A 27,097-nucleotide genomic window follows, 5' to 3' on the forward strand; every position below is an offset into this window, starting at 1 on the left:
GTTTATATTCATGTTTATGTAGAAATTGCAACTGTGTGGTTCTATATTATAGAATAACGGTACTCAATTTGGTTCCAAAATTTCGCTATTCGCACGGCCTCATTAAGCATAATTTATATCAACGGCTGACGTCACAAATCGCGTGACAATCCTCTATGCGATGACTAAAACAAATTTTACTAATCAACGTTTATAATCGATGACTCTAGACGCATCTTCTAATTTGAGAATTCAAATCATGCTTTTACCAAAAAAATTTTACCAGAAGTTAATCGCCTATACCACAAGTACCGACAGATGTGGACCGAAAATCTAAAGTGAAATGCGTGGCTATTAAACTAATCCGTTTCTTCATTGTGCAAGAATGCAGCACTAGCCGTCTTACGATAGCCCCGTCAGAGTAAACTGGGATAGAGTCAAAATAGGTGCGCATATGTCTACACTCATAAAATGGGTGCCGTCAGCATCCGCGGCACCGCAACCATCAGTCGTCTTGACCCATAAAAAACACCGTTTGCGCTCATTGTGAATTATCATGTGCTCCAATAAGAGCCGCCGTCCGTTCATAAGCAAGCACTACTTACTAGTTGCAGCAGCACCGCGTAGTTAGCAGCGTTGACAGGATAGTCAAACCTCGTTGTGACCAAATGGTATAGAAGAAACTAGTGGATGTACCGAAGTAGCTGGTATTCCCTTCGAAGTTACCGATAACACCCCCCTATTTTATGCCACTTTTCAATGAGGCAATAGTTTTGTAAGAATGAAATTTCAGCGATTCCGCAAGCTTTTCATGTGTAATGAACGCGCGAAAGCGGGCTTGTGGCCGAACAGCCGACCAAGCCCGCACTCTACCGATTCTGCTTCAATCCCATCGAACCTTACACTATCGCAGCCGTTTTATGTAGCATAGGACACGTAGCGCCTTGGTGTGTGGTCGTGCACCGTTATACAGGGATGTACCACGAACGACGGAGCGGCATTAAGGCGAAAACTACCACCTTGCCACAAGTGCGATAAACTGCTGCACGTGCACTAGTAAGACATTCCTTCCACTAATTTCGCGTTTCATTCCTTTCAACTGAAAGGAATAAAAAAAAGGACGTTACCTTGAAAAAAAAGTGCGGGACATGTTTTTTTGTTCTCGTAAAGACTACTTCCTGTAAGCCTTTACACACCCTAGAAAAGCGCAATATATTGGCAATACCTCGACTATTAGCTTTCACAGCTTGCGGAAAAGGCAACGACACCCGATACTTGTGCCGACAACGAACTACGCGATGCTTCGAGTAGTTTGAAGGAAACCTGAGCGAATTATTTTGCAACAATTGAGTCATCTGGTGCATGAACGCCCAAAAGAGAGCTTCCAATTCAGCTGATAATTCGTACATGCAGTCAAATCCGGTAACCCAGCAAACGGGTTGCAGGTGTGTAAGCGCAAGCCGGCAGCAGGAACCACGAGTTTATTTCGGGAGAAACCTGGCCAGGGAGCAATGAAGCCACGGCACCATTACTGACGAATGAGAAACACGGAAAACAAAGCGCTTATACGACCTCTGCTCTCCTGCCCTGGACATAAAAGTTCATCAGGGATTTGCGAACGTGCAGGTGATGTGCTGCAAACCTTTGATTTCGTGCAGCACTCTTCGCCTAATGTCTCGCGTGAATATTTTTTACTATAGTTTTGTTGCTGTAGTGAGAAGCGGCACTTGCGGTGAACACTGTTTCAATCAGAAACCTGCTGCACTACTCGACATGCACTTTAATTAGTGTCACTGTGGCATTCTAACGACGGCAAAATTTCGGCTACATTAGCGAAGACATGTAATAACTCCTACAGTCAATCGGCATAACGATGCGATTTTCGCTTGAGCTTCGGGTACCCAGTGTAAGTGATAGCCACAGCTCGGTGCCTATCTTCGGGAAACATTGGCCATGAAAGCCGATGGTAGAACCGATATCACGAACTAGTTGTATATTTTAATGAATAAACAGCATTTTTTCTACGCGTAACAGACCAGTTCACAGCCTGACGTATGATTGGACAGTATCACTTTCCTCGTGTGGATTCCACATCGGCGAAATGGAAAAGTCACTGAGTATCAGTAGATTATATGCCCCAATTTCTCGTAATCAAGGCTTTTAGGTGTCGTAAGAAACAGGGTCGTGCACTACAATCCTAAAATATACATTTCTATACTTAAGTGTTAGGGCGTATGGGCCTTCCCGTACAAACATCGGTTCCAATGCCAAGGACGAATAGGTCTCGCCGCAATAACAGAAGCCCATATTGCCCATGTGGAAATTTGTCATGATGGGACCGTGTGCTGTCATGGATTTCGGCTAGCCACGGCTGTCCCTGTAGGCTGCTCGATTGTAGTAATGCGGAGTGCAGGTGCCTCGTAGCAATGCTTTACACATAAATGCAGCCTCAGAGGAGTGCAGATGCTATCGAAATTGCCAAAAGTTATCGAAGATGCCTGTTACTCTTCAAAACAACCTTTTGGGCAGCAGAAATGAGCAAGGCACGAAAAATAATTTAGAACAATGTTTTTCGTTACTTTAATATTCTATTCTTTTGGAAGGCGTTACTCGGCTCATGTGTTGAATAAAAGGTTAATAATAATAATATCTGGGGTTTTACGTGCCAAAACCACTTTCTGAATAAAAGGTTAAGATGTACCATTCCTTTTGAGATTTCTGAATAATACATTCCATGTAATGTTAAATTACATAATGCGTACTCTCGGCACCGCATGCAAATGGTGAGGAAAGTATGTACTGGCAAGTCCATACTTTCTTCTTCGTAGTAAAAAAATTATGTATTAGCTATAAATTCGCGATGAAGAAATTACGGAAGCATAGCAAGTCTAGACAAGTGCCACGCAGGGGGCCAACTTGCAAACAGTTGTCCGATGACAGGCAAATATATTTCTGTAGAATGATGCGCCACGTATACTCCAGGTTGCAATGAAGCCTTAACATTGCTGGCGGAAATTTGTTGCTGGATTTGTTGTGCTGCAATTGCTGGCCTCGCGCCATTCAGTCGGCTGCCAGGGATTCGGTTCTCCACAGCAAACCGAGCCAAGGCAAGGTGCTGCAGTGCGTGGCCACCGACCCCGCCAGTTCTCACTTTGTGCACTCCGGGGTCCTTCACCCGGTTTGCGGCCTGGCGGTTCATTCACAAGGCCCGGCTGAACCTTCTACCCTTAAACGGAGCCTGCCCGTGGATGTCCGGCCGTGACCAGCGGTGCAGAGTCTGTGGGTACGTGCGGGAGACCTTACCCCACGTACTCTGCCACTGCATGACCAACAAACAGCCCCTTGTTCGGGGGTCTGGTCCCCGGCCACCGGATGGACTCCGCGCAGGTGGAGGGAGCGGCATTTGGTGGGGTTAAGGGCCAGACCAATCTCCGAAGCAAGAGCTTCAATACGCTTAATGCGGGCCTGCAACACCACGGGATTGGCGGCTAAGGATGTCGAAATTGGCGGCGTACGCCAGGATGTTATGTGGGCGATCACCACCCTATATGTCCCCAATGATGGGGTAAACGACAAGGTTAAACAATAGCCCGCTGAGAGGACAGCCCTGACGGCTCCCGTCAAGGATGGGGATGGGCGCGGTGATGCCGCCAGCAGCGACGATCCTCGTACGGTTGTCGGTGTACAAGTCGCTGATGAGGTCTACGAATCGATCGCGCCAGCTCCCAAAAGGGCATCTAACAACGCCTGATGGGGAATGGACCCATAGGGGCTGGTGAAGTCGAGGAACGCGACGCAGACGTCCCCATCACCGCTACGGGCTTTGTCAACCGTTCCTGAAGGACAAAGTTGTGCTCAAACAGTCCGTCGTGAGGGATAAACGCATTCTGGCAAGGGGAGAGGGTGCTGTGCTCTCCCAGCCAGTCTTGCAATCGCCCTCCTAGGCACTTGGCGTAGAGCTTGGTGGCTGTGTTGCCAAGTGTGATAGGGCGCCAGCTTCGAGGGTCGGACTCGTCGCCTTTCTTGTGGATGAGAACCGTTGGGTGGTCCTCCAGCTGTCTGGCGTTCAGTGGTGTTGGAGAAAGTACCTGTAAGGCATATATAAACACCATAATTTTTCAGATTTAAACAATCAGGCAAGTCAAACTGACACCAAGGCAATTAAAAGGTTAACCTAAGAAAAACCACCCTGAGTACCTCGAACAGCTAGGTTGCAGTATGTTTGCCAAATAAAAATGCAATTCCATTCAAGATTATGCCTCGGGACCTGTGTTGGACAGTAAAGAAACATGTTACCAAACCTTTACAATTTCAGCCCTTTAACGAAAATCGTGTTGAAGCATAACCATATGGGCATGTCCATCTCCTAGGACTAGACCCTATTTTTCCCTCCCCTGTTCGCCCGACACAAGAAGCAATCATGCAGGTTGCACCTCACTAATTCAGAAGGGTAAATTTTTTTAATTTGAGGAATCTCCTACGGCCATTCCTAGTAGTGAAGACTGCTACACTTCTGCTCCCGGACACTTATTAACATATTTTTTTTTTGCGGCAGCACCCATCTTCTAGCTCTGGAAATTCATGACAGGAGGTTCAAGCACTTCTAGTCACCAAAAAACTAGAAAACATTGTTTCGATAAACATTCTATGCTGTATATATAAACTTTTGCGTTCTTAAATAACTGCACTGCGTTTACTGCTCATACTTCCTGTATACTTTCGTCGCAACCCATGTATTATAGCATATTCCTCTCACACAGATTAGTAATATTGTATCGAATTTCCCATTGCATTTTGTCAAGAAAGAGATGCCGTAGTTCACTCTCTATATCTGATGCGATGCTGAAGTAAACACAATTGTCGTTGTCACCAAAAAAAAGTGAACCTGACAGCGCAATGCAAATAAATAAAATGATCACTTGACTGAGCATACTAGGAAGCAAGAAGAGTAGGAGGTGAAAAAGTAGGAAATCACAAGAGCTCTTCGTGGAGGACATCAGCAAATGGGTTTAACGGCATCCGAATGACTGCAAATACATCGCGTAGGTAGATTAGGACACGCAATGTTACCGGTTTGCATGGAGAGGCACTCTCAAAGCTTATTTCCCCTTTCCTTGCAAAATAGCCTGTAAGCGATCGTATGGAAGCCAAGAAAAAAACTTCCGCTTTGAAATAAGGATGCTCTAGTTTTTCGCTTTCGCAACCATTGTCGTTTCTCCATGAGCCCTATTTAGAGCAGGACATGTAAGTACATCGATCTGCAAGTAAAAACTATCGAGATTGGGCGAGAACACGCACTTTGAACCAGTACTGGGGCAACGTCACAAAGTGATCGGCTCAAAGTTCTCATTATCATCATTATCACCAACATCAACAACGTGTTTATGCCTAAGGGATCTCGAGTGCCTAATGGCCAACGCATTTCTCAGCCATCTCAGCCTTGGTTTGTGGCGGTCGCTGACCTCACCGTATGAATGCTCATTCCCTAGCTTCTAACGCGCCACATAGCTCACTTCTGCCCAGACTTCGCTTCTGTTTACAAACATTCTGTGACTCCATCACACCACCGGTTATCCTTCCAAGACATCTCCTGGCCGACATCACAGCTTGGGGTGGTTCAAGAGCTTAAGGACATGGAAAGAGAAGTGAGACGCAACTGACTCAGTGCAAAGCTTGAGAAGCGGGAAATTCCATGCTGTTTTCGCTTGAAGTAATTTATTCAGACGTGGGCACTCCATCGTAAAATAAAAATTGCAGTGTATATATATAAAACATATATCTCCTGTTTGGAAGTGCTTCCTTTAAATAGGAAATGAGAAGTACCACCAGTGGCAACAAAACTACCCCTCCTTTTTTTCTGTATAACTGCACGGCTAATTCGATCGAGACTAAGCACGAATGGGCTTGCGAGATTGCCCGCATTGTCTACGAAGATTGCCCACATTTTCCATGAAGCGAAACAATTTTCATTTATTTAGCGAGAAGAATAATTACTGGGGTAGAAACGCGTAAGTAACTTTTATTAAAACCTCTAAATTCTTCAGCAAAACTGTCGCTTTCTTAACTTTTCGCAGCACTCACGGACACACCGTTGCCTTGTGTCTTGGACTACATGTCCAATTAAAATTTTTTCGTAGAGAATATCTCACAATTTTTGTCACATATTGTTCGTAGTAGCTACAAGCGTGTCTTTACAAACTTTGTTCAATTTTATCCCACAATCTTTATTCTGGCAATATATATCTTTTTTTATGACACATATCTCGTTAATAAACCTTTTATGCCTGAACAGTGCCTTCATTATACTTTTCGTTTGTGCACTGCATAAAATACTGAGTGCAGTACTTTCTTCGAAAAAAAATGGCGTAACCTACAAAAAACACCCAGTTTCCTCACGGTAGGGAAAGCGTTAACTGCGGCCGTGGCAGGAGGCGTGGTCGAGGCGAGGGCAAAGTAGGCCGACGAGTATACGGGGTATGCACTGACGTCATCAAGGTCGCCATATTGTAGTACAGCGAGCACGGTGGAAGCCTGCGTGTTATCTCCATCCGCTTATCTCCAGAAGCACAGTGCAAGCTATGAAAAGGACTACAGTATGGCGTACGTGACGTCACTTGAATACTCCCTATAGGCAGGAGCCAAGCCCAGTCAAAACACTATTACAGTTGTAGTAAGTACATAGCAAGGGTAGCCGGGGCGGAGCCCGTGCCCTGCAAGTCTAACGATGACCAGAAGTAGCCCGGTGGTCGGCCATGAAATACCAGCAGGAACAGGAGCGGCGAGATCGGCTGCGTGACCTGACATACGATCAAGGATCACCGGCAGGAACGAAGCCCAGTTTAGCAGGATCGGGAGCGCTGATGTAGGGGGCGTGTCCCGCCGCTCCATAAAAGTTGTTACCCTCTTTGAGCTCGCGATTTCTTCCCCAACTTGTTCATATTCAACAAGATGTTCCCAACGCAGTATAGGGACACCTGCCCCTGGTGCGGGGCTACACCCACACTCTATCACATAACTATGGAGTGTGAACGAAACGACGATTTCCGCGATCATAAACCCCCGAGTGCGGAGCATTGGGAGAGCCGGCTCGTCAGCTGCGAGCTCGCCGTCCAAAGAAGGATGGTGGAGCACGCTAGGGACGCGGCCAAACTCAGTGGAGCCCTGGACTGAGGGACCAGCCGTGCTGAAGAGGCTTCCCTTCGACGAGAAGGCAGCGTGAAGAAGAGAAGGCCTCGATCCGCGAGAATTCCATTTCATGATTCAATAAATGTTTCTCTCTCTCTCTGCAGGCGAAACCCGCGCAGCAACCACGCGGACACACGCGCTTTCCGCCCCGCAGGCTGAACACAATCGCCGAGTCGCGTACTTTCGAAATCCGCGCACTACGAAATGCCGTGTTTCTGGTACAACGATGCATGCGCGTACACTTCGGTATTCCGATGAATGTATTTAACCGAATCTGTGTGCCTCACCATAGGCGTCCAGCCTTCGCGCTGCGGCATCGGTAACGAATGAAATACGCACCTTCCCGCTTGCTAGATCATCCAGCGTCCTCTCGCTGTCGCTTTGCTCGCCAGGTATCGAGTGCCAGTCCGTTCCAGAAAAGAACGAGTCCACGCGTCAGGCGGTCTATGGCCTTTGCGCCTAGAAAGACAATATATTCAGGTTGCATAAAACATATAAATGAATACCAAATGACCAGTTACGAATACGAATTGCCCGGATGCCAACAAAAGCTCAATGTAGTGAGAAGGCAACATGGGATGCGTCATCTTTGTGGTGCGCTTTTCTGACGATGCAGAGTGCAACACAGCTGAATCTCCACTACCAGAATGACTCCGCTACACCAAGGGACAGTGCCTCGTGCTTAAAGTTGAGCAACGCCAGTTAATATCTTTCCGCAAGAATACTACTATTATCCTTACTGAAAATATGGCAACGCTGCTTTAAAAAAGATCAGGACGAAAGGCGCAGAATTGGGCCCCCGGACACCGAGAATCACCTCGTACATTTGAGCAACACTACATGTGAAAAGTTCCCTCCAGGTCAACTCGACCTCCGTGTGTAGGTGCGGTATCGGCGGACTGTGTTTCCTCAGTAGATATGAAAATAATCTTCAGCTTCGCACGACATGAACCTATTGAAGAATCCTGTTGAAGCAGTTAAAGAGTTGATGTATCTGCGGAGCCTATAGTAACGAGACTTCAAAGAAGGCTGGAAAGCAGTGAGGTGAACGAAGGAAATCTGACGGGCCTAATTACTGCCATGGTAATTACTTCTCGGGCGTATGTGGCGAGGGAATGTGTACTACGCGGAAGTATGCTGTCCAGGGGCAGGACAGAATCCTGGCGAAATATTAGATAAAACAAAGAGCAGCCACCACTTCTCATGGTGGGATGAAATATACTAGGGTCCTTCGTTTCCGGGTTTTATGTAAATCTTATTTTGTTCGAGGGTAAATATTTGAGGCCCTTTTCAAATTGAAATCGCTGCATTCTTATCCGGTAGTGTTAAATTCGGAGTCTTCATGGTTAACTATTAAAAGCATTTAACAAAGGCCATGGTCACACATTTGGACACAGACATTCTATTTCCACAAGCGAAACTACAAATACAATTTTGTAGCAATGATAAAGGGACGGGTATTAAAACAATCTGATAGGAACCTCTAACAAAAACAACAAGTTGAGACTGAGTTTGGCGATCTATTGTTTACTTTCTTTGCGCTTTCTTTTAAGCCATTCTTCGCAGGTGGTGTGATGCTTCTTGTATTACTTATAGTACTCTTGTTAGTGTGCATTAAACACAGTGAGCATTTCTGTATCCATTTTAAACCTGTCGAGCTTTCATGCTTGCTTCTTGTCCTGTTCTACCGGGTGATTACTAGACAAATTAGTGCCTTTTTCCACCTAGAGTAGTTACCACGGTTTACATAATGCGATGTTCGGTAAATGCGATGTAATGCGCTGTTGTCGTACTACCTCGAAAGCGGCTATTAAAAAGCAACAAGGTTTCGTTCATTTGGGGTCTGCTTGCGCTGAATATAATATATCATTATATAATCCAGTTTTCTAACCAGTGTTATGCAAAAACGAGGTAGGCGCAATTTTACTAGTAGTTGCGTAACACCACTTGCTGTTATGCTTTAGAAGTTTGCAAACTGCAATGAGAAATTGGGTTTAACCCGAAATTGATGAGTCGGTCGCATGTCACGCAGCAGTCATCAAAACGCCGAGATCACACTTCGGGCGGGTGACTATAGCCTTTGTGCCTAAAAAGACGATATATTCAGGTTTTACCAGGAAACGCATCGCCCCAACTATAGGTGAAGGTGGTGTGCGATAATTGCTCCAGTTCCGGTGGTCTACAGAAACGTGTACAGCTAGCATGCCAACTTCTGACGTTCCACGAGGTACGTCCCAGCGTTACATGAAAGCAATCTCAAATGTTGTGCTGTCAATTTCACCATACCGGAATAAATATTTCCGAGATAATTAACTGCAGCTCTCACGATCTGGAATGTGCGCTCACTTACTAAATGAGGCCAAGTTTTCAATTTCTTTGTCGGAATAACTCTACATTTAAAGCTTTCCAATCCTAATGGTATTTCACCTGCCCTTTCTACGTTCTGGCTAGCTAGGTTAGCGTCGGTTCTCTGAACAATGCAGTCCATACGCCATCGTACGTGGAATGCGATTCATGTGTCAACAAGGCAAAGGAAAAAGATCAGTTCAGCTTGGACAGTGGAATAAAGTGGTTCCTAATCTATATTCGTGTACTAGCATAAAGGGACTGACAGCTGGCCAGAATGTGTTTTGAGACGTTCATGGAAATGAAATGACTATGATTTATAGTGATAGAATCCAGCCCGCCCGTTCGCGATTAAAGTAGGGATTATTATTTCACAGTTGCAAAGAAGGTCTCAAAAACCGGTAAGTGGCGAGACCTGGCGGTGCAATCTTGGTACTTCGAATGTATTCTACGAGATTGCTGTACGTAAGTCGATTGTTGTCGAGTACATCCTAATTATTGCTTTAAGTTAGTTAGTAAATTATTAAACGCTCACGCATTATTCCATGTTTCGGCAATAAAAAACGCACGCGTGGCTACAGCAACACGGTGAACTCCAAGTCACGTGTAAAGGCGTAGTTTCGCTTTCGACCCGATTCGTTTCCTTTTGACTGCTTAAATAGCAAAGCAGTTCGACAGAGAACAAAGAAAACGCATAGTTGTTAAATGATTTAACGATTCGCAAAACATGAATCGGAGGAACGCCAACTTGATTACAAAAAAAAAAAAGAAAACTCTGCCTCTCAATAATGCCAGCGTATAATCGCTATCGCACTCACCCATCGAAACTACACCCTCAGTTCAGAGTGATAAATTCTAATAAAAAACATTCCATGGCGTTTCCCGAGTTAGGACGTTAAGTTCGAACATGCCACATTCGAGAGTTTTTAGCGCGCAGGAGGCAGCTGGCTTAAAAAGGCGTGAACTAGGCTTTAGTCATATGAAACTAGACTTCTTATGGGGTTGTAACATTTGCATGCAGTTCAAAATAGTCTATATGTCATCTTAGAATACTGGTATGTCGCAGACACTAAGCCACAGGAAAGCGTAACCTTAATCAGGTTATGTTATTTTGTAGCTCAAGTGTACCGCAAATATGACAAGGGCATGGCACGAGTTATGTAAGGTTGGCGAAATAAAATGTATTTACGTCATCTGCCAGTATACTAGCGTAGTGCAAAGGCGAAGATAACATATGTTAGGTTCCTTGCTGTAGCTTCTTGTAACTGTTAAGCTTCATTTGTGGCATAACGTAGCATTGTTTGTTCATAGACTGCTGGTTCTGCGTGGCCCTTAGAGTGCTTCTGTACAATGTTATAAAACATTGTTTGCGCTGAGGCATCCCAGCTTCCGCCACCCTGACAGTTCGGTCATTTTTTTCTAAGCCACGCTGGCATCCCGGATAATTATTTTTGCCTCTATTTCAGGCCTCTATTTCAGGCCTCCATTTCATACTTCTATTTAATACCTCTATTTACGCCGAGGAGCCTGCGTGGACCCTCCTGATTTGCCTCCTCCAATATGTCTATGAACTCAATGGGGCCGCAGCATCCCGCTCGGCCAGTGCTTCCTACAAGAAACAAAAACAAAATTTGTCAGACAAAATGGTAAGTGGTTTTTGCGTAATAAGACGCGGACCGAAAAAAAAAATGGGGGGGGGGGGCAACAGGACAAAGGAAGCGCTACGCACAACTCATTTATTTCGAAACAGAACAGGCGCGTTGTATATAAGACATGCTGTGGTATGCGCACTTTCACAGCGCGCTGATCTTCACAGGTAAGCGAGTTCTTCTTTGGAAAGCGAGAGGAAAGGCATGCTTGCATGATCGACAGGGGCGGCCGCACTAAGGTAAACAAGGCTCTAGCTTGCCGGCTATCATCATCAATAGTTTGTTTCATGACAACGCAATATTTGTTCATCGACAGCTGTTCATATTTGGTGGACCTTCCTGGTTGTCTTAGCTAACCTGACATTAGTTGATGAAAGCGGTTCCTAAGGCATGTTGTAGGCAAGTTGGCGTAGTACAAATGAGCTAAGACATTTGTTTAATTTGAACAAATCTCAAATCACTGGCACTGGCATATAACGTTTTTGCCAGAAACAGATGCAACCAATGTTCACCAGAGCAGATACTAACCAGTGGTGACAGCAGGGAACTAGTGATGAGTGCGCACCCAATGCAGGTGAATAACTGCCACTGCACGGGGAATATGCCTGCTTCCACTGATGTAGAATCTGCACAGACAAGTGAGTGTTCATGTGGGAAGACAATACGCAGTAAACAGCAAAGTTTCATAGCAATGACGCGATGATTGCAGAGCCAGCACGGACCGATAGGCACTGCTTCCAGTTGCATTATCTTCGTGCTACTTACTTCGGACCATGCGTAGAGCTATTATTAAGATGGTGAGCTGATACCAATTCTCAGTTTTGTTGCATTATTTGCTGTGAAAAGCAACAACAGCTAGGTTATGTTGCGATAGCGGACGACTATGGTCCGTAGCTTAACATGTAACAATGGGGCAGCAAAAGCAAGACAAGAACATAGGACGAGTCCAGATGTGTGGCCAATATGTAATTAAGAAATGTAAGTGCAGCGTGAATAAGACAAAAACAAGAGAAGAGGTCAAATAGCACCGATCACTAAGCCATTTTCGATTACAAGCATGCCGCAAACGCGATGGCCAGAAACAAGGTTGCGCTGGTTTCCGTTAGGCTAGCGGATTAAGTGGTTCGTACGGAATTTCGTAAAGGCTGGGAAACACCCCATGTAAGATCCCCGCAACGGCAATATTTTATAACGGGCTGGCCACACCTTTCTTCACATGACGGCAAAACACGCGATTGATGGCCACAGGAGATGCATTAAAGGGACCCTGAAGCGATTTTGGCGATTTTCTACAAACGTACTGAGTCGTTAGAGTAGGTTCTTCTGATCATTAATTGATGCATCTAAGTGCTCTGCGTAAAGCGTGTAATTTATTATAAGGTTTTAAAAATACACATCGCTGCCGATCGCAGCGCACTGCTCGGCGGAATTTTAAGCCGCCCCTACCCATATGATGCAAATAACCCATATTACGTCACATGGGCGAGCTATCTGATTGGCTGACCAGGGCGCGTGGTCGATAATTTTTCCAACTTTATGGTGAACAAATGATGCTCGTAATAGTTGGAATGTTAGTTACTTTGTTTTTGTAAAAAGAAAATAACTTAAAGAGAATACACAAGAATAGTTTTTTAGTACATTTGAGCACTTCCGGCACACAGCAAGTGTCGTCTGCTTGTGTTACAACGTGCGCAGTCTTTGACGAGAGCTCCGCCGTCAGTGTCGATCAGTCTTTTCCGTGAGCACGATGAATCACCTTTGTTGCGTTGTGGGCTGCAGACGTAGCGACTGGAAAGATGTGAAGTTGCGAAATCGTGTCTCTCTGCAAGGCAGCATACGAGCGAACTGGCTGCTGCCCATCGGACTGTGGCTATCCGATAGGCGCCAGGGTTTTGGTGTTTGTGGCCGTCACTTTACAGCGGAAGATTACTAACGCAATAGCGTTTCGCAAGTCCCGTATTAGGGCAAACACAAGCGCAAGGGGACAGGGTCTGGCCGCTTGACTGCGCCGGGATGAGCCATGAGATGAGCAGGAAAGTAAATGTGAATGGTCTGCACGTTCTTTGCTGCTGGTGTATATTTTTCGCAGGAGTGTAATCATCAACACGTTGTTCTTATAAATGTTTAAAAAGTTTTACACTTCGTTAGAGCAATATTAGTGCTTCGTTTGACTGGTTAAGCGCTGCGCCAACAAGTGTCTGGACAGTGCAGACCGATCAGGCTGCTCACGTACGCCTACTCTGAAGTTCCTTCATCAGCTTGAGTTTATGCCTCCAGTCATTTGCCGAAATGACCAGCTTGCCTGTGGTTATCGGAATACTGGCCACCTTCGGCGCTACGACAGAATGCTCGCAACGCACGCTGCTTCGATGGCTCTCGGTCGACGGCGAAGCGGCCAGCGGAGAGGTCTCGCGCGGGAGGAGGCGTGCTCCAACAACCGGAAGTGGACGATGTGACGTCGCATCGTGACGCAGGACAAGTGAAGGCGGAGCTTAGCGCCGCTCGCTCGGCGAGCGAGTTGAGGAGGAAAGGCATGGCTAGGGAGGAGGGTAACTTCTAATCGCTTGTAACTCCATTAATACGTAACGCTTCACTTAAATTGTGGTGCGAATGTTCTACTTAAGCTGTACCCTATGCGCCTACAAAATTTGTCCGAACCGTTTCAGGGGCCCTTTAAGGGCCCTTCTGTCATCTGCACAAAGGCATAGGACGATAAGGTGATCGGCTTGCGTACAGTATTGGTGCCCGGAGTAACGGTAAATGAAGAAAACTTGCTACTTGGAGGCGAAACGCATAGTTAAGAGCGTTGACGGAATAGTCGAACCTCGTTATGAGGAAATGGTATACAACAAACTAGTGGATGTAACGAAGTAACTGTTATTCCTTTCAAAATTATTCATAAACCCACTTTATTCATGCCACTCTTCAAGTAAGCAATTGTTTTGTAAAAATGAAGTTTTATTTAAGCTGGCAATGAAGATTCTCCAATTATATCGCTGCAATTAAGAATGCGAAAACACCCATGTACTCAGATTTAGGGTTAGCGTTAACAAACCCCAGGTCGCCCAAATCACCGCAGTCACATACTGCAGCATGTATCATATTCAGAAAGTGATTTTGGCACATAATACCCTATAATTTTAAGAATGAATTTTGCGTTTAAATCATTTCACCATTCGTCATTGAATTATGCGAAGTAGGTTTGCCACCTTTCGCATGGGAAAAGACAACATTACCTGGCAAAAAAAAAAGTGCGGCACGTTTTTTTGTTCTTGTAAGGCCTATGCATGATACACCATACAATTCAAGCCAAATAAATTGTCAATACATCGGCTACCACCTTTCACAGCTTGCAAAAAACGCAGCGACACCCAATACTCATGCTGACAACGAACTACATGATGCTCCAAGAAATTTGAGAAACCTTTTTAGAGAATTAAGGACGAATTCTCTTGCAACAATTTAGTCGTCCGCTGCATGAACGCCCGAGTGACAGCTTGCGATTCAGCTGATAATGCGCAGGTTCAGGTAAATCCGGAAACCCGTCAGATGGGTTGGGGCTGTGGGGGTAGGGCAAACCGCCAGCAGGAGTGAGTTCACTATTACCGAAGAATGTTAAACCTGGAAAATAAAGTGCTTGTGCGACGTCTGATCTCCTGCTCTTAGCATTATTCAAGAAGTTCAACAGTGATTTGCGAACGCGCAAGTGAATTGCTGCAAGCCTTCAATTTCGTGCAGTGCTCGTTGAACTGTCGCGCGAATTATTCTTTTCTTACTGTTTTCTAGTTGTAGTTAGAAGCGTGCGCTCGGTATACTGTGAATGCTGCGACGAACATTGTTTAAAAACAGAAACTGGCTGCACTACTCCGGCATGCACTTTCAAGCAGTGACACTGTGCTTTTGTAGCGATGACGAAAAAATAAATTTCAGCTGCATTAGCGAAGACATGTATTAACTCTCGCAGTCAATGGGCGTTGCGATGCCATTTTTGCTTGAGCTTCGGTGACCCAGCGATAAGTGTTCGCCACAGCCATGCGCATATCTTCGGGAAATACTGGCCATGAATGCCGACGATATAACTAGTTGCATATCATAACGAATTAACAGCCTTTTTTCTAGGAGTAACTGGCCAGGTCAAAGCTTGAATTATAAGCAGACAGTATCACTTTCTTCGTGTGGATTCTACATCGGCCAAAGGGAAGTTAACATATATGAATTGCTGCCTTGCCCTCTGGCATCCAAAACCACACAGCGAATTGCTGCAAAAGGAAGAGAAAATAAGCGTGTCAGCTGTTCATGTTCGAAAAGCAATAAAATGGAGATGTGCCGATGCTTTTTTGGTGCGTGTTGAACGTTTGATTTTGAAAAATTAGAGCTATCTTTTATATTAAAGCAATGACCGAGTAGCAGCACATTATATACTACAATTTATTGCAATACCGGCTTTTAGATGACGTACGGAAGCGCGATCGTACACGGTAATCCGAGAATAGTTTTCATATTTTGAGTTATGGGCGTATAGGCCGTCACATATAAACATGGGTTCGACTGGCATGGACGAATAGGTCTTGCCGCATTAATGGAAGCTTAAACCGCTCATGTGGGTTTTTGTCACGAATGGACCGAGCGCTGTCATGGATTTCGCCTGCTCGATTCGGGTAGTGAGTGCAGTTGTGTCATACCAATGTTTTACACACACATGTCACCACTGAGGTGATGGCAGAATTATATTCGAACGTGTCATTCCACTCATTTGGAGATTCAGATGTTAAGACCTGCTATCCTTTTTTTAGATTCCTGAGAAATTCATTCCGTGTAATGTTCAATTACATGATGCATAGTCTTACACATTTCTTTCATATGTGACGCACTAATTTTGGGTAGCGAATGCGAACAGCGAGGAAACCTATATGTTCTCCAGATTCCATACTTTTGCCTGCATTGTAATAAATTTGAGTATTCTGGGGCACTATAACGTAAAACTATTCCAAACTTTTCTATTCCAATTCTGCTATCAGCCCTCCACGATTGGTCAAAAACTTCTTTAGACCACACCCACTTCACCTGTCTGTCACGCGACATCACGAAACCCTGCGATACCTCCCCATCTGATATGATATGCACACAGAGATTATGCATGATTTGACAGAAAAAAGAAAAACAGTTATTTCTGATTCGACCCCTTTTCGCCATTAGCCCTCGGCTGTTGGTAAAAAGTTTCCGGGCTGCACCCACTTCACCTGACTGTCACGCGACGTCACAAAACCGCACAAACTCACCACGTCAAAGTGACGTGTACGCGATAAAGATGCATTAATATGCCGAACAAAACTGAATTTTCTTCGGAATAGCCGCAGGCTGCCCCGTTCCAAAAGGAAAAAAAGATAGCTGCCGCCGATCGCTCAGGCACTGGCGACTCGCGCCTGCCGGAGAGCATGGGTATATTTGCGTATAATAAAACTTCTTGCGTGGCCGTGTAACGTTTTCAAGCCCCTTCGGCACGTTTACCACCTCATTCTGCCAACTCTTCTTTGCTGAGGGTCAGTTTTAGCGTCATTCTTAAGCTTCCATTACATGCCACCGTGATTTTCGACCAGCCACCACAAGCTAAGTAAGGGAAAGCCGACCAATCGCACACGCCGGAACCACCCTCTTCATCTGGTTATCTATTTTGAGTGCACTGGCTCTGCCCCAGTGAATCCCTCTCCACTTGAGCGTTCTCCTCGCCTCTTGTCAGCCAATTAGATATGACAAGCCGCTTAGCTTAGGCAACGTTATTCCTATTTCAAGCAAACAAAAGTGACCTCCTATGAGCGAGAGAAGCGTTTGATTGGTCTGTTCAGAAAACCCTGCGGGTAACCGCCCGGGGCTTGCGTTGGTGGTTACGCAAATTTCACGTCAGGAGATTGGAGTAGAAACATATTGGAATAGTTTTACGTTATAGGGCCCCTGTATAAATTCGCGATCAAGATATTATACACACATAGCCATTCGAAACAAGCACCATGCAGGAGGTCAACTTGCCGATAGTCGTACGATGACAGGCACAGCCATGCTTGTGGAAGGCTCAGCAATCTCCTTGCCAGGTTTACAAGAAGCCTTAAAATTACTGGTGGCAATGAAATTTCTGAACATTTCCCTGCTTCACTTGTTGCAGACGGTACCTGTAACGGATACATAAAAACCATAGGTTTCCGGAAATAACAATCCGGCAAACCAACAACTGAAACGCAGGCAGTTGAGAACCCCACTGAGTGTCCCCGACAACTAGGTTGCAGTCAGCTTTAAAGATCGAAATATACCGCTATCCCAGACTATGCATACGGCTCTTTGACAGTAAGCATCACGTTTCGAAATTTTTGCAACTTCAGCGCCTTTAATAAAATCCCGTTAAATCACAACCAACGCTCACGTCCCTCCACTCCGACTAGGCCCTATGTTTCCTTCGCTTGTTCCCCCCTCCCTCGACACACCACATAAGACGCAATCTTCCACTGCAAGGTTGTAAACATGACATGGCCCTCCTTCAAATCACTTATGTAGAAGAAGCAATTGTATCTTATAGTATAAATTTTAGGAATCTCTTTCAGCCATTCCTGGTACTGAAAAAAGCCACACGAGGTAGCAGCCATCTTGTTGCTCTGGAAATTCATCAAACGAGGCTCAAGCACTTATAGTCACCAAAAATCTACTGAACATAACTGCACTGCGTTCAGTAGTCATGCTTCCAGTATACTTTCAAAGCAACGCAATTGTGATCACCTACTTCTCTCACACAGCTCAGTATTATTTTATCCAATTTTCCACTGCATTTTGTCAAGAAACAGGCGCCGTAGTTCATTTCCGAGGGCGGATGTGATGTTTAACTAAACAATTATCACTTTCAATAAAGAAAGTGCACCTGACACCGCAATACAAAAGGCTCTTCGTGGAGGACATCATTTAAAGGGTTAGAGGCATTTGACCGATTGCAATACAATGGGCACGTAGATTAGGACGCGTAAAGCTACCAGTCTGCCCGGAAAGGCATTAAACGCTTATCGTCTCCCCTTTTCTTCCAGAATAGCAAGTCAACGGTCTCATGGACGCACTGAAAGAAACCCCCGCTTTGAAATCAGGAGACTTGTTTTCTCTCTCGCAAGAAACAAACGAATCTCCTTGAGCCATATTTAGAGCAGGACACGTAAATACACTAATCTACAAGTACAAACACTATCGAGATTGGGAAAAAATACGCTCTTTGAACTATTAAGGGTGCAACGTTACAAAATTGCCAGCTTTAAGCCATCATTTATTATCATTATCGTCAATATTGATAACTATTTATGCCTAATGCAGGACCAACGTACCTATACCCTTCGCTTGTGCCAGCTGACCTTACTTTACGCCTGATTTGCTAGCTTCACGGCACCACCTAATTCACTGCGGTCCCGGACTACGCTTCTATTGGCACCCATTCTCTAACTGTAATGAATCCCGGATTATCCCACCGACTCATCTTCTGCACGATTTCATTTCCTCTAATTTTCGACAATACCGTGTTTTACCAGTTACTTGCGGCACTGAACATTGCACGCACGCACCGTTCAGTATTCCCGGGAAAATAATCTAATGTCGGTACCACGCACGTAACGTCCATCCTTCACGCTGCGACGCCGGTGACGAATAAACGCGCACCTTCCCGTTCTGGGCGTCCACTATCACTCTCTCGTGGTCACTTTGCTACCAGCATAGAGGCACAAATGTTTACTGACAAGGTTACTCCTAATTATAATGAAACTATCGGCTCTGAAACCTGCAGTAACGTTGCTAGGAGTGAAGGTATAGGGGAACTGAATACTGCCATCAGGCGACGTCATCTTGGACATTTAAGGCGACGTGGAAAACAACGATAAACTAGAAGCAGCTCTAGTAGCCACAACGATACCGAAAGAGTCCTTGCACAGTGTCAATGTCCGGATGTTAACAAAAGCTCAAGGCAGTGCGAAGGCAATAGGAGCTGGTTTTTATGCAGGCTGCTTTTCCTGCAATGCCAATGCAGAGTGCAACACAACTTTATTATCGCCAGAGCCAGAAGAATCCTGCAGCGACCACAATTATTCAAGAGACACTTCTTCGTGCTTAATGGTTGAGCAACGTCAGCCGATTTCTTTTCGCATGAAAAGTGCAAATACGCCTAATGAAAAAAATGGCAACGCTGCTTGAAAGGATATCAGAACGATGGGCGCAGATTTCCGCACATTCGGGTCCAGAGATCGATTATACCGCACAAAGTTCTGTCCTGGGCAACTGGACCTCCTTGTCTATGTGCGGGGTCACCGGACTGTTTCCTTAATGGATACGAAAATGTTTTTTTCAGGTTGGGACAACGTGGACTACAAGCTTCCGATGAAAGCAGATAAAAACTTTACGTACCAGTAACCGAATCTGTGGAATCCCGAAAAGCAGTGAGGCGAGCGCGGGCAATCTGAAGGAACCACCTAATTGCTGCCATTATAATTGCTTCGCGGGCGTACGCGGCCTGCGAATGTGTTGCACGCGGAAGTATGGTGTTAAGTTCGGGGTCTTTGTGGTAAACTTCAAAAGCCCTTGACACATGCTATGGTGTTCTTTGGGACACAAAAACAAAATAATTCACACACACCCATTGTTGCAATGAAAGCTCCTCGCAAAATTTTTGGTGAACCCGTCTCTACAAGTACTCTATGCCAGGAATTAATAAAACGTTTCGCGCAATTGCCTGCACCGACTAGCCCGTTGCTGCTCATGCCAGCATTCTCATACTGCCCCTCGCGCTCGTTCCACTGATCGGCACTTTGTAGTTTTCTTTCCCAGCTGACTCCGATGGTGCTCAAGATGCCAGCGTTCCCATACTTCCTCTCCTCTGCGACGGCATCGGCCCACTGCTAGTCGGTGCAGTAATTTCCGTCTCAAATTCTTTGCCTCAGTATATCGCGAAAGGTAACACGAATGTCTAAAACAGATGTGTATAAGAAATACATAACATGAATGGACGCGAATGTATCAAATTAAATGTGTCTATACTTTTCCACACGATGACCACCGATCAAGACAACGCGTTCGTAACTTTGTTCGAAATACTGTGCCACCTCTTTGTCGCGTGCTGCAGAGCTTTGCTAGCAATGCACTTTCACAGGGTGGAATGGCTTAGAATATTTTTTTTTCTCCCTTGTCACTGCCATGTAGGTCACTCACTGGCGGAGCGCTTCATGCTTCACTGTCAGGCCTCGCGCCACCGTCGTCGGGCTCGTGCAGCACCTGCAGCATTGAAATGGCTAGGACCCAAGTCCTGGACGATTGTACTCCCCCTGGGTGACAATGACGATGGACTGAGGCCGTGACAAGAAACTTGTTGGTCAGTCGTCAGGTTGACTGCAGTCGGCCTGGTGACGACGTCGAGCTAGAAAGGCGGGAAACTGGGGAAAAGTATTTGGGTGGTCCTGGTTGACCGCAGCACCCAAAACAGCGCTGACCTGACTCACCACAGCATCCAGAACGGGGCAGAGAGTTGAAAAACAAAAGTTTGCCACCCCTCATCAGAGACGGATTGTAAAAGCGACATCGAAATTGTGGTATCCTGGAAATCTTGGCGAGGAGAGGCCGCAAGCATGGCTTCAAGCTCTCGACGAATTACCCGCGTGAAATTTTCCTATAAGTTCCAGGTGCCTGGTCTTCCCACAAAGGTGTCGCCGCCGTATTTAGTAGCCTTCTGTAATGCTGCGTAGTATGGGGGACATTCCACATTCAGTTTTTGATTATTTCTTTGACTGAGTCAGAATTTCCCAATCAGCAGTTAAAAAAGGAATCTCCAATGCCCTTCAGTACGTGGTCAAGCTTGTATACCTCGTTTATGTTTTGCTCATAGTTTACAGGAAGAGCGCGAGCGCATATTGAATATGCGCCCGTAAGCCTATATTTATCAACCCTGTCAACATGTGATGCCCGGTCGAAAGCTTCTTTCATTTGAGCTGGCGCACAATAGGTATTTCAAACATTTCACAAGGCTACTCCTTTCATACGACCGAACTCGTTTCGTCGCATTCGTGCATCTCTGCCAGACTTGTCCCGTGCTTCGGAGGTAAAATGTGACATTCTTTAACATTAGCGTTGCATCCTGAGGGTGTCAAAACCGTGCCGTTCTGTCAGCATGAATACTTCCGATGAAGGGACATGAAGGGTAGCACGCTTCGCGCTCATAACCGAAACTGAGATCTTCATTGTATGCATTGGTAGCAGATTTATCGTTGGAGATTCGAAAATAGGCAAGTCAATAGCGGGGCGTTTTTCAAGATAGATGCAAGTGGCATCGTTACTGTTTTTTCGGGGACAATTACTCCCTGCAAAAAACGATCGTATAGAATGAAGCACTCGCGTTAATATAGTGTCTTGTAGGGCAAGAACCCTACAATAGTGTAAGATCAGTACTTTACAGTCAACACACCACTCATGGCGCACTCACCTTCTGCTATCAGGAGGGAGGCTTGGAAGAATGGAGGCATCGCTGACGAGGACGTAACGGCACCGCACGTGAACGATTCTCGCAGCGAATTCAGAAAACGGTCCTCCGCCGCTGTGCAGTCCGCGCTGAAACGACAACATTCAAGTAGCTGTGCGCAGCTTTCAACAAATGTTTCATGCAACCGGCACTGGTTGTTTGGAACTGATTGTCTTTCTGCGAAATCATTTAAATGTTGGTAACTTGATTGATCTGCGTGACATTCGCCAATGTTTTAGATTTATTGCCCCCAATATTCAATATAGTTCGTTATGAGGACCGACCTATTGGATGGACCAGAAGCTATTATGCCATCGGGGCGTTATATAACATGCATCTCAGGACTAAGTTAATAGCTTCGAAATACTGCGAGAATCAATATAAAAATTAAGACGTTTGTACAATCAATTTTCTGCTATTGCGGTAATCAGACGCATGTTTAGTCGATACATGCCAAGATGTTTTAACAAGAACAGTGCAACCTAACGTGTCAAACGCGCGCTTACGTTCATCGTTCGTTCACTGCGAAGCTGATTTCTTATTCTGCTGATCCATGGTTTTTGCTTTTCTATATAATTTACAGTCTCATCCAACACTAATTAATCCCAAACAATTCACTGCTCATTTTAACTAAATGTTCTTCTTTATATTATGTACAAACTCCTTCACGCATACGGTCACCACCACAAAAAGAAAAAATTACTGAATAAGCAGTGCATTCCCATGCACTTCTCAAGTCTGGCATGAGCAGCGACACTGCCTATCTGCAGCTTGATATAATAATAATAAATTATTATTTCTGCCTCAAAGATACATCGACAGAGGAGCTGCAGAAAAAGCTGTAAAAATACAGCTTGACAAAGCCGCAGCCCCCATTTTACAGGCAACAGCAGAAGACAAACAACGACTAAACTTCAGGTGTCGTACAAACGAAACAAAAGAACAAAAATGTAATGCTATACATTGCAAGAGTACTTCAAGCGTACTGAGTAAACACAGGGATAAAAAGATTGTTATTACATATCACACTCTCATACATGAAATATTAAATACAGAAGCAAAGACTTATTTTGGCACAACTGAGGATGAAAATTGTTCGGAGCTACCTCCTATATACATCCTACGAAATACTTTATGAGTACAGGTGAATAAGTCAAAGTGTGCAAATGTATAAGCATTCAGAAGGGAAGGGAGTGTGAATTGCAAACGTTCTTGCCCGGAGTTTAGGCGTGCTGTTGGCACCATCCATTGTTCGGGTTGTCTGAAAGGTAATTTGTGGTTTTCTCTTGCAAGTTTGCCAATTGTCTAATATGGTTTGTACCACTTTTTTATTTCTGTTTTGTAAGAAATGCTCAACCGGTATCACCACCATCTATTGTCATTTCGGAAATAATGGTACCGACGTGACAAAGTATGTACAAAAGTGTATTGTATACTAACCACTGGTGTCACCAATGATGCGGCGAAGACTGCGACCCTCGCTGACGAGCAAATGACTGCGCCCCTTCAAAGCACCCGACAGACTGGCCCGCTTCCACCGGCGTATACAATCGGTGCAAGGACGGCAACGTCGGTGTTACCGAAAAACGCTGCCTGCGCACAGAAACCGGGTAATAGTTGCCTCGGTTAACCTTAAAGTATGACCGTTCAATGAACATCGGAACACTGAGCAGTTCCTGTTATTTATATAAACATTTGTCTTTTTGCGATTTAGTCATACTGCCAAAACGAACCCGATGAAACGTGGAAAAATGCTAGGAATGCTAATAATTGAAATGGATGAGAAAAGCATACTACGTAAGCGATCCGAACGTGCCATTAAAGTTTCCTATATATTTTGGACGCATGCAGTGCATGGAGCAGAAAATGCAAGATAGGAGGGGAAAGACGAAGGTTTTTAATGACATAACACTGCTTGGTGTTAGTCAAAAGCTTAAGGACACCTACTGAGAACTGACGCTGCAACTGACTCCGGTCAAAGTTGAGAAGGATCAAATTTCATGCTTTCTTCGCTCGAAATTATCGTTAGGTGGGTAGTCCTTCTTAAAACACACGCACAAAAAATCTGCAATGGACAGATAAAGAAAGATCTCCCCTGTTTAGAGGTGCTTCTTTTACATACGAAATGAGAAGTACACCTAGAAGAAACAAAAGTAACATTTCTTTTTTTCTGCATAACTGCTCGGCTAATTCAACCGACGCTGAGCACGAATGGGATTACGAGATCGCCACAATGCCTGCGGAATTAATGAATATTCATTTACTTAGCGAGAGGATCAATTATTGCTGTAGAAACGCGTTAGCAAAATTCGACTTTCTTCAATACCCAGGAATCTTATTTTGAAGTCACAACATGTTAAGTTTTAAGATGAATGCACCGTTCTTGCGTGAAGAAACGATACAGAAATGTAAAGCCACGCAGACTTGTCAATCTCGTGATGCGGCCAGCAGCTAACATCGAAAGGTTTTTCTACTTGTCTTGTACAACGGCTTCTTGTCCGAAACACTGACGTTATAGTAATACTGGTGCTTCTGGAAGAAGTGTTTTTATCGAGATAGGATTATCGCGCATTAAGGCATTTCCTGTGTGACGCAAGGAAATCGAATCAATGCATGCTGCTTTTGCTACTTGCCTTGTCACCAGCGCGAACAACGAAAAATATGTTTCTATCCGCGCCTTTCCGATGGGAAACACTGCGAGCTGCACCTATGTTGTAGCAATGCGGCTAGCGTGCAAAGCCGAATTTCTGATTGGACCGCTTTCCATGATGTGATGCTTATAATTGACAGACAAATAACTCTGTAAACGTGTTGCTACTCTACCATCAAAGTCGGACATCCAAAATCGCCCAGTGACTTCCTGCAAAGAACAGAGAAGCATGTTAGATGCATGGAGAGTACAGGCAATAAGAATTTAGCATATAACAGCATAGAACTTTGACAGTTTCCACAGATACCGCGGTTCGCATATATTCGACGTCATTCGACAACGCAGTTATTCTCGGTGAAGCGGTACCGGTTCGAACCATCAAACATCGACAACGTGGGTGGTATTACTTTTAATAAACTCGGTTGTATTGAAAAATGGGTCACTGATAAATTACCAGACATTTAAGCCGGCGGAACATGCCGTCAGATTGGCGAAGTCAACATCAAGCACAGCAAAAGTAAAGAAACGGCCCGGCCAGCCTCCCAAACAATCCTTTCTTTCTTCTTTTACTGCCCGTCACTACGATCAAAACAAGCAGCTCGGTGGGATAATAATCGTACAGGTCGGGGAAACTCTATCCGGGGTCTTTGTAGTCCTTGCTTCGATTAGCGCCGTCGAAGAATTTGGTAAGTTTGCAGTTGTGGTTTACAATTCAATGAAATAACGATGGAGAAAGATGGCACATCATTTTTGGGAAAGAAGCAGGTCACTGACGTCAAGTCAAGCTCCACCGCGTCTTCCAGCATGACTGCGTGGGAACGTGTGGGCGCAGGTACGCCTAACATTCAGGAAAGCACAGACACAAAGAGACAGTGTAAACGAGGCATCAGCGAGGCGACTAGACTTATTACCAGACCTGAAATACATTACATAGAAATAGATTAAGTAGTGCCCTCGTGTCTTGAAGCTTTAGTAAGGATTGCGTTTCACTCACATAGGGTAACTGCTGGTATGCCCGTACCCATCCACAAGGCGAGGTCGAAGTATGGCGGCGAAAAGCCGACGTCGTAACCTCAGGTACGGCAATACAGGTGACGGCGAAGTGCAGTCACAACACTATTATAGCCCTAGAATGTAGCAACGGTACCGAAGACGCAGCCTGTGCTCAGCAACCACCGAAAGTCCAGGGATGACAGGAAGTGGGCTGGTTCTGTTGCAGCAATTGCCAGCACGAAAAGAGATGCGAGATCAGAGACGCCGACGGACGTACGAGCAAGGTTCACCGGTAGGACGCTAAGGACGAAGTCCAGTTCCCCAGGATCAGGACCGGTGATGTCGAGGCATGGCCCCCCACGCGGGCCCCGGCGTTTCTCGCCCTGTCCCACCAGAGCCGTCATCCCCGTCGCGTTCGTGAATTTGCAGGCCAAATGCGCGCAGCGACTGCGTGCCCACTCGAACTTTTAGCCCCGCACGCCGAACACGAGCGCCGAGCCGCGTACATTGGAAATCCGTGCACTATAAGATGGCGTCCTCTTGCTACAACAATGCACGCACTTACCACCATTCTGATGAAAATAGTAATCGAATGTGTGTGCCGCGCCCATGACAACCATCCTTCCCGCTGCCGCATTGGTGACGAATGAAATACGCACCTTCACGCTATGGTGTTCCTCGATTGCTCTTTCGCTGTCACTTTGTTCCTGCTCATCATGTATGGAGTCGCACTCAGTTCCAGACAACACGAGTTCACACGTGAGGCGGTCAACCATTGCCTTTGTGCCTAGAAACACAATGTGTTCAGGTTACATGAAGTGCATTAATGAATAAAAATTGACCAGTTTAATAAGCGAACTGAACACTACTACAGTTGAAGTTATAATTATAAGGTGACGTAGAAGACACAAGGACGAACTAGGGGCAGCACTTGTATCTACAGTGATACCGAAGGAGTCTTTGGAAGGTGTCAGCATTCGGTATTAACATAAACTCAACGCATTGCGAAGGCCGGAGGAGGTATCTTTCGTTTAGTGTTTTTGAAAATTCTGGTCGGGATGCAAGCACTGGGGATTCTCGGGTTTTACCCGAAATTCAGCGAACTAAACATATGCGTAGGTGGAATATGACAATGCATTCGGGTGGTCTAAAGTTACATAAAAGAAATCTCAAACAAATGCTGTGCTGTCAACGTCATACAGGAATGAATATTTCCGAGATAGTTGGATATTTCACAATCTAGAAATGTACGCTCACTTACAAAATGTGGCCAAATTTTCAATTGATTCATTTAACATATTTCGTGAATTTGCTACGTTGCTTAAAAAAGTTCTGCAGAAGCTGTATTTACATATTACTACGTTTCTTTATATTCATGTGTAAAATATCAACGTTGTCCGCTTTAGATGTACTATTAGATGCAATTCACATAATTGTGATATCATTTCTCGTTGCTGAGTTACAAACTTAGCAGTTTCGTTTTTGAAAACTGTCCATTTTTGCCCATTTTTATTAAAAAACTGACGACCTAACCCAAAAATTCGAAATGGGCACTATATTTTACGTTCTTTTAAATGCAACAAACCTGGTCAAATTTGGTGCAGTGGTTGCCAAGAAAAACTTATTCTCCTTTTACATGTATTTAGATAGGAGCACCCGAGCTAAAGCTTCCTCTTAAGAAACACTGCTAGTTGGCGTACCATCGTATAGTTTCCAGCGTAGATAGGAGTGTCTAACCTCGTTTTAACGAAAGGATATGCAACAAAAGAATGGATATGA

The 27,097-nt window shown here is 45.0% G+C and overlaps 1 protein-coding gene across 13 annotated transcripts in view; it reads right to left on the reverse strand.

The window, feature by feature from the left end:
* Window positions 1-1,957: 1,957 nt before the first annotated feature.
* The window catches only part of LOC135915653 (uncharacterized), a 40,552-nt gene continuing 15,412 nt past the window's right edge, over window positions 1,958-27,097 (reverse strand). For 5 of the 13 annotated variants that reach the window (XM_070541167.1, XM_070541157.1, XM_070541166.1 and 2 more), the window contains 8 exons: window positions 25,978-26,105; window positions 24,499-24,535; window positions 23,116-23,268; window positions 17,184-21,764; window positions 11,688-11,785; window positions 11,018-11,119; window positions 7,504-7,623; window positions 1,958-4,067 (listed from right to left, as the gene is read on the reverse strand). In XM_070541167.1, the coding sequence (XP_070397268.1) occupies window positions 23,252-23,268; window positions 24,499-24,535; window positions 25,978-26,105 (182 nt within the window). In that variant the 3' untranslated portion in view covers window positions 1,958-4,067; window positions 7,504-7,623; window positions 11,018-11,119; ... (1 more) ...; window positions 17,184-21,764; window positions 23,116-23,251. Of the gene's footprint in view, window positions 4,068-7,503; window positions 7,624-11,017; window positions 11,120-11,687; window positions 11,786-12,797; window positions 12,948-17,183; window positions 21,765-23,115; window positions 23,269-24,498; window positions 24,536-25,977; window positions 26,106-27,097 lie in introns of all 13 variants that reach the window. The other 8 variants (XM_070541165.1, XM_070541162.1, XM_070541163.1 and 5 more) reach the window with 8 other exon arrangements.

This window comes from Dermacentor albipictus, chromosome 6, assembly GCF_038994185.2.
Source record: "Dermacentor albipictus isolate Rhodes 1998 colony chromosome 6, USDA_Dalb.pri_finalv2, whole genome shotgun sequence".
Lineage (NCBI taxonomy): Eukaryota > Metazoa > Arthropoda > Arachnida > Ixodida > Ixodidae > Dermacentor > Dermacentor albipictus.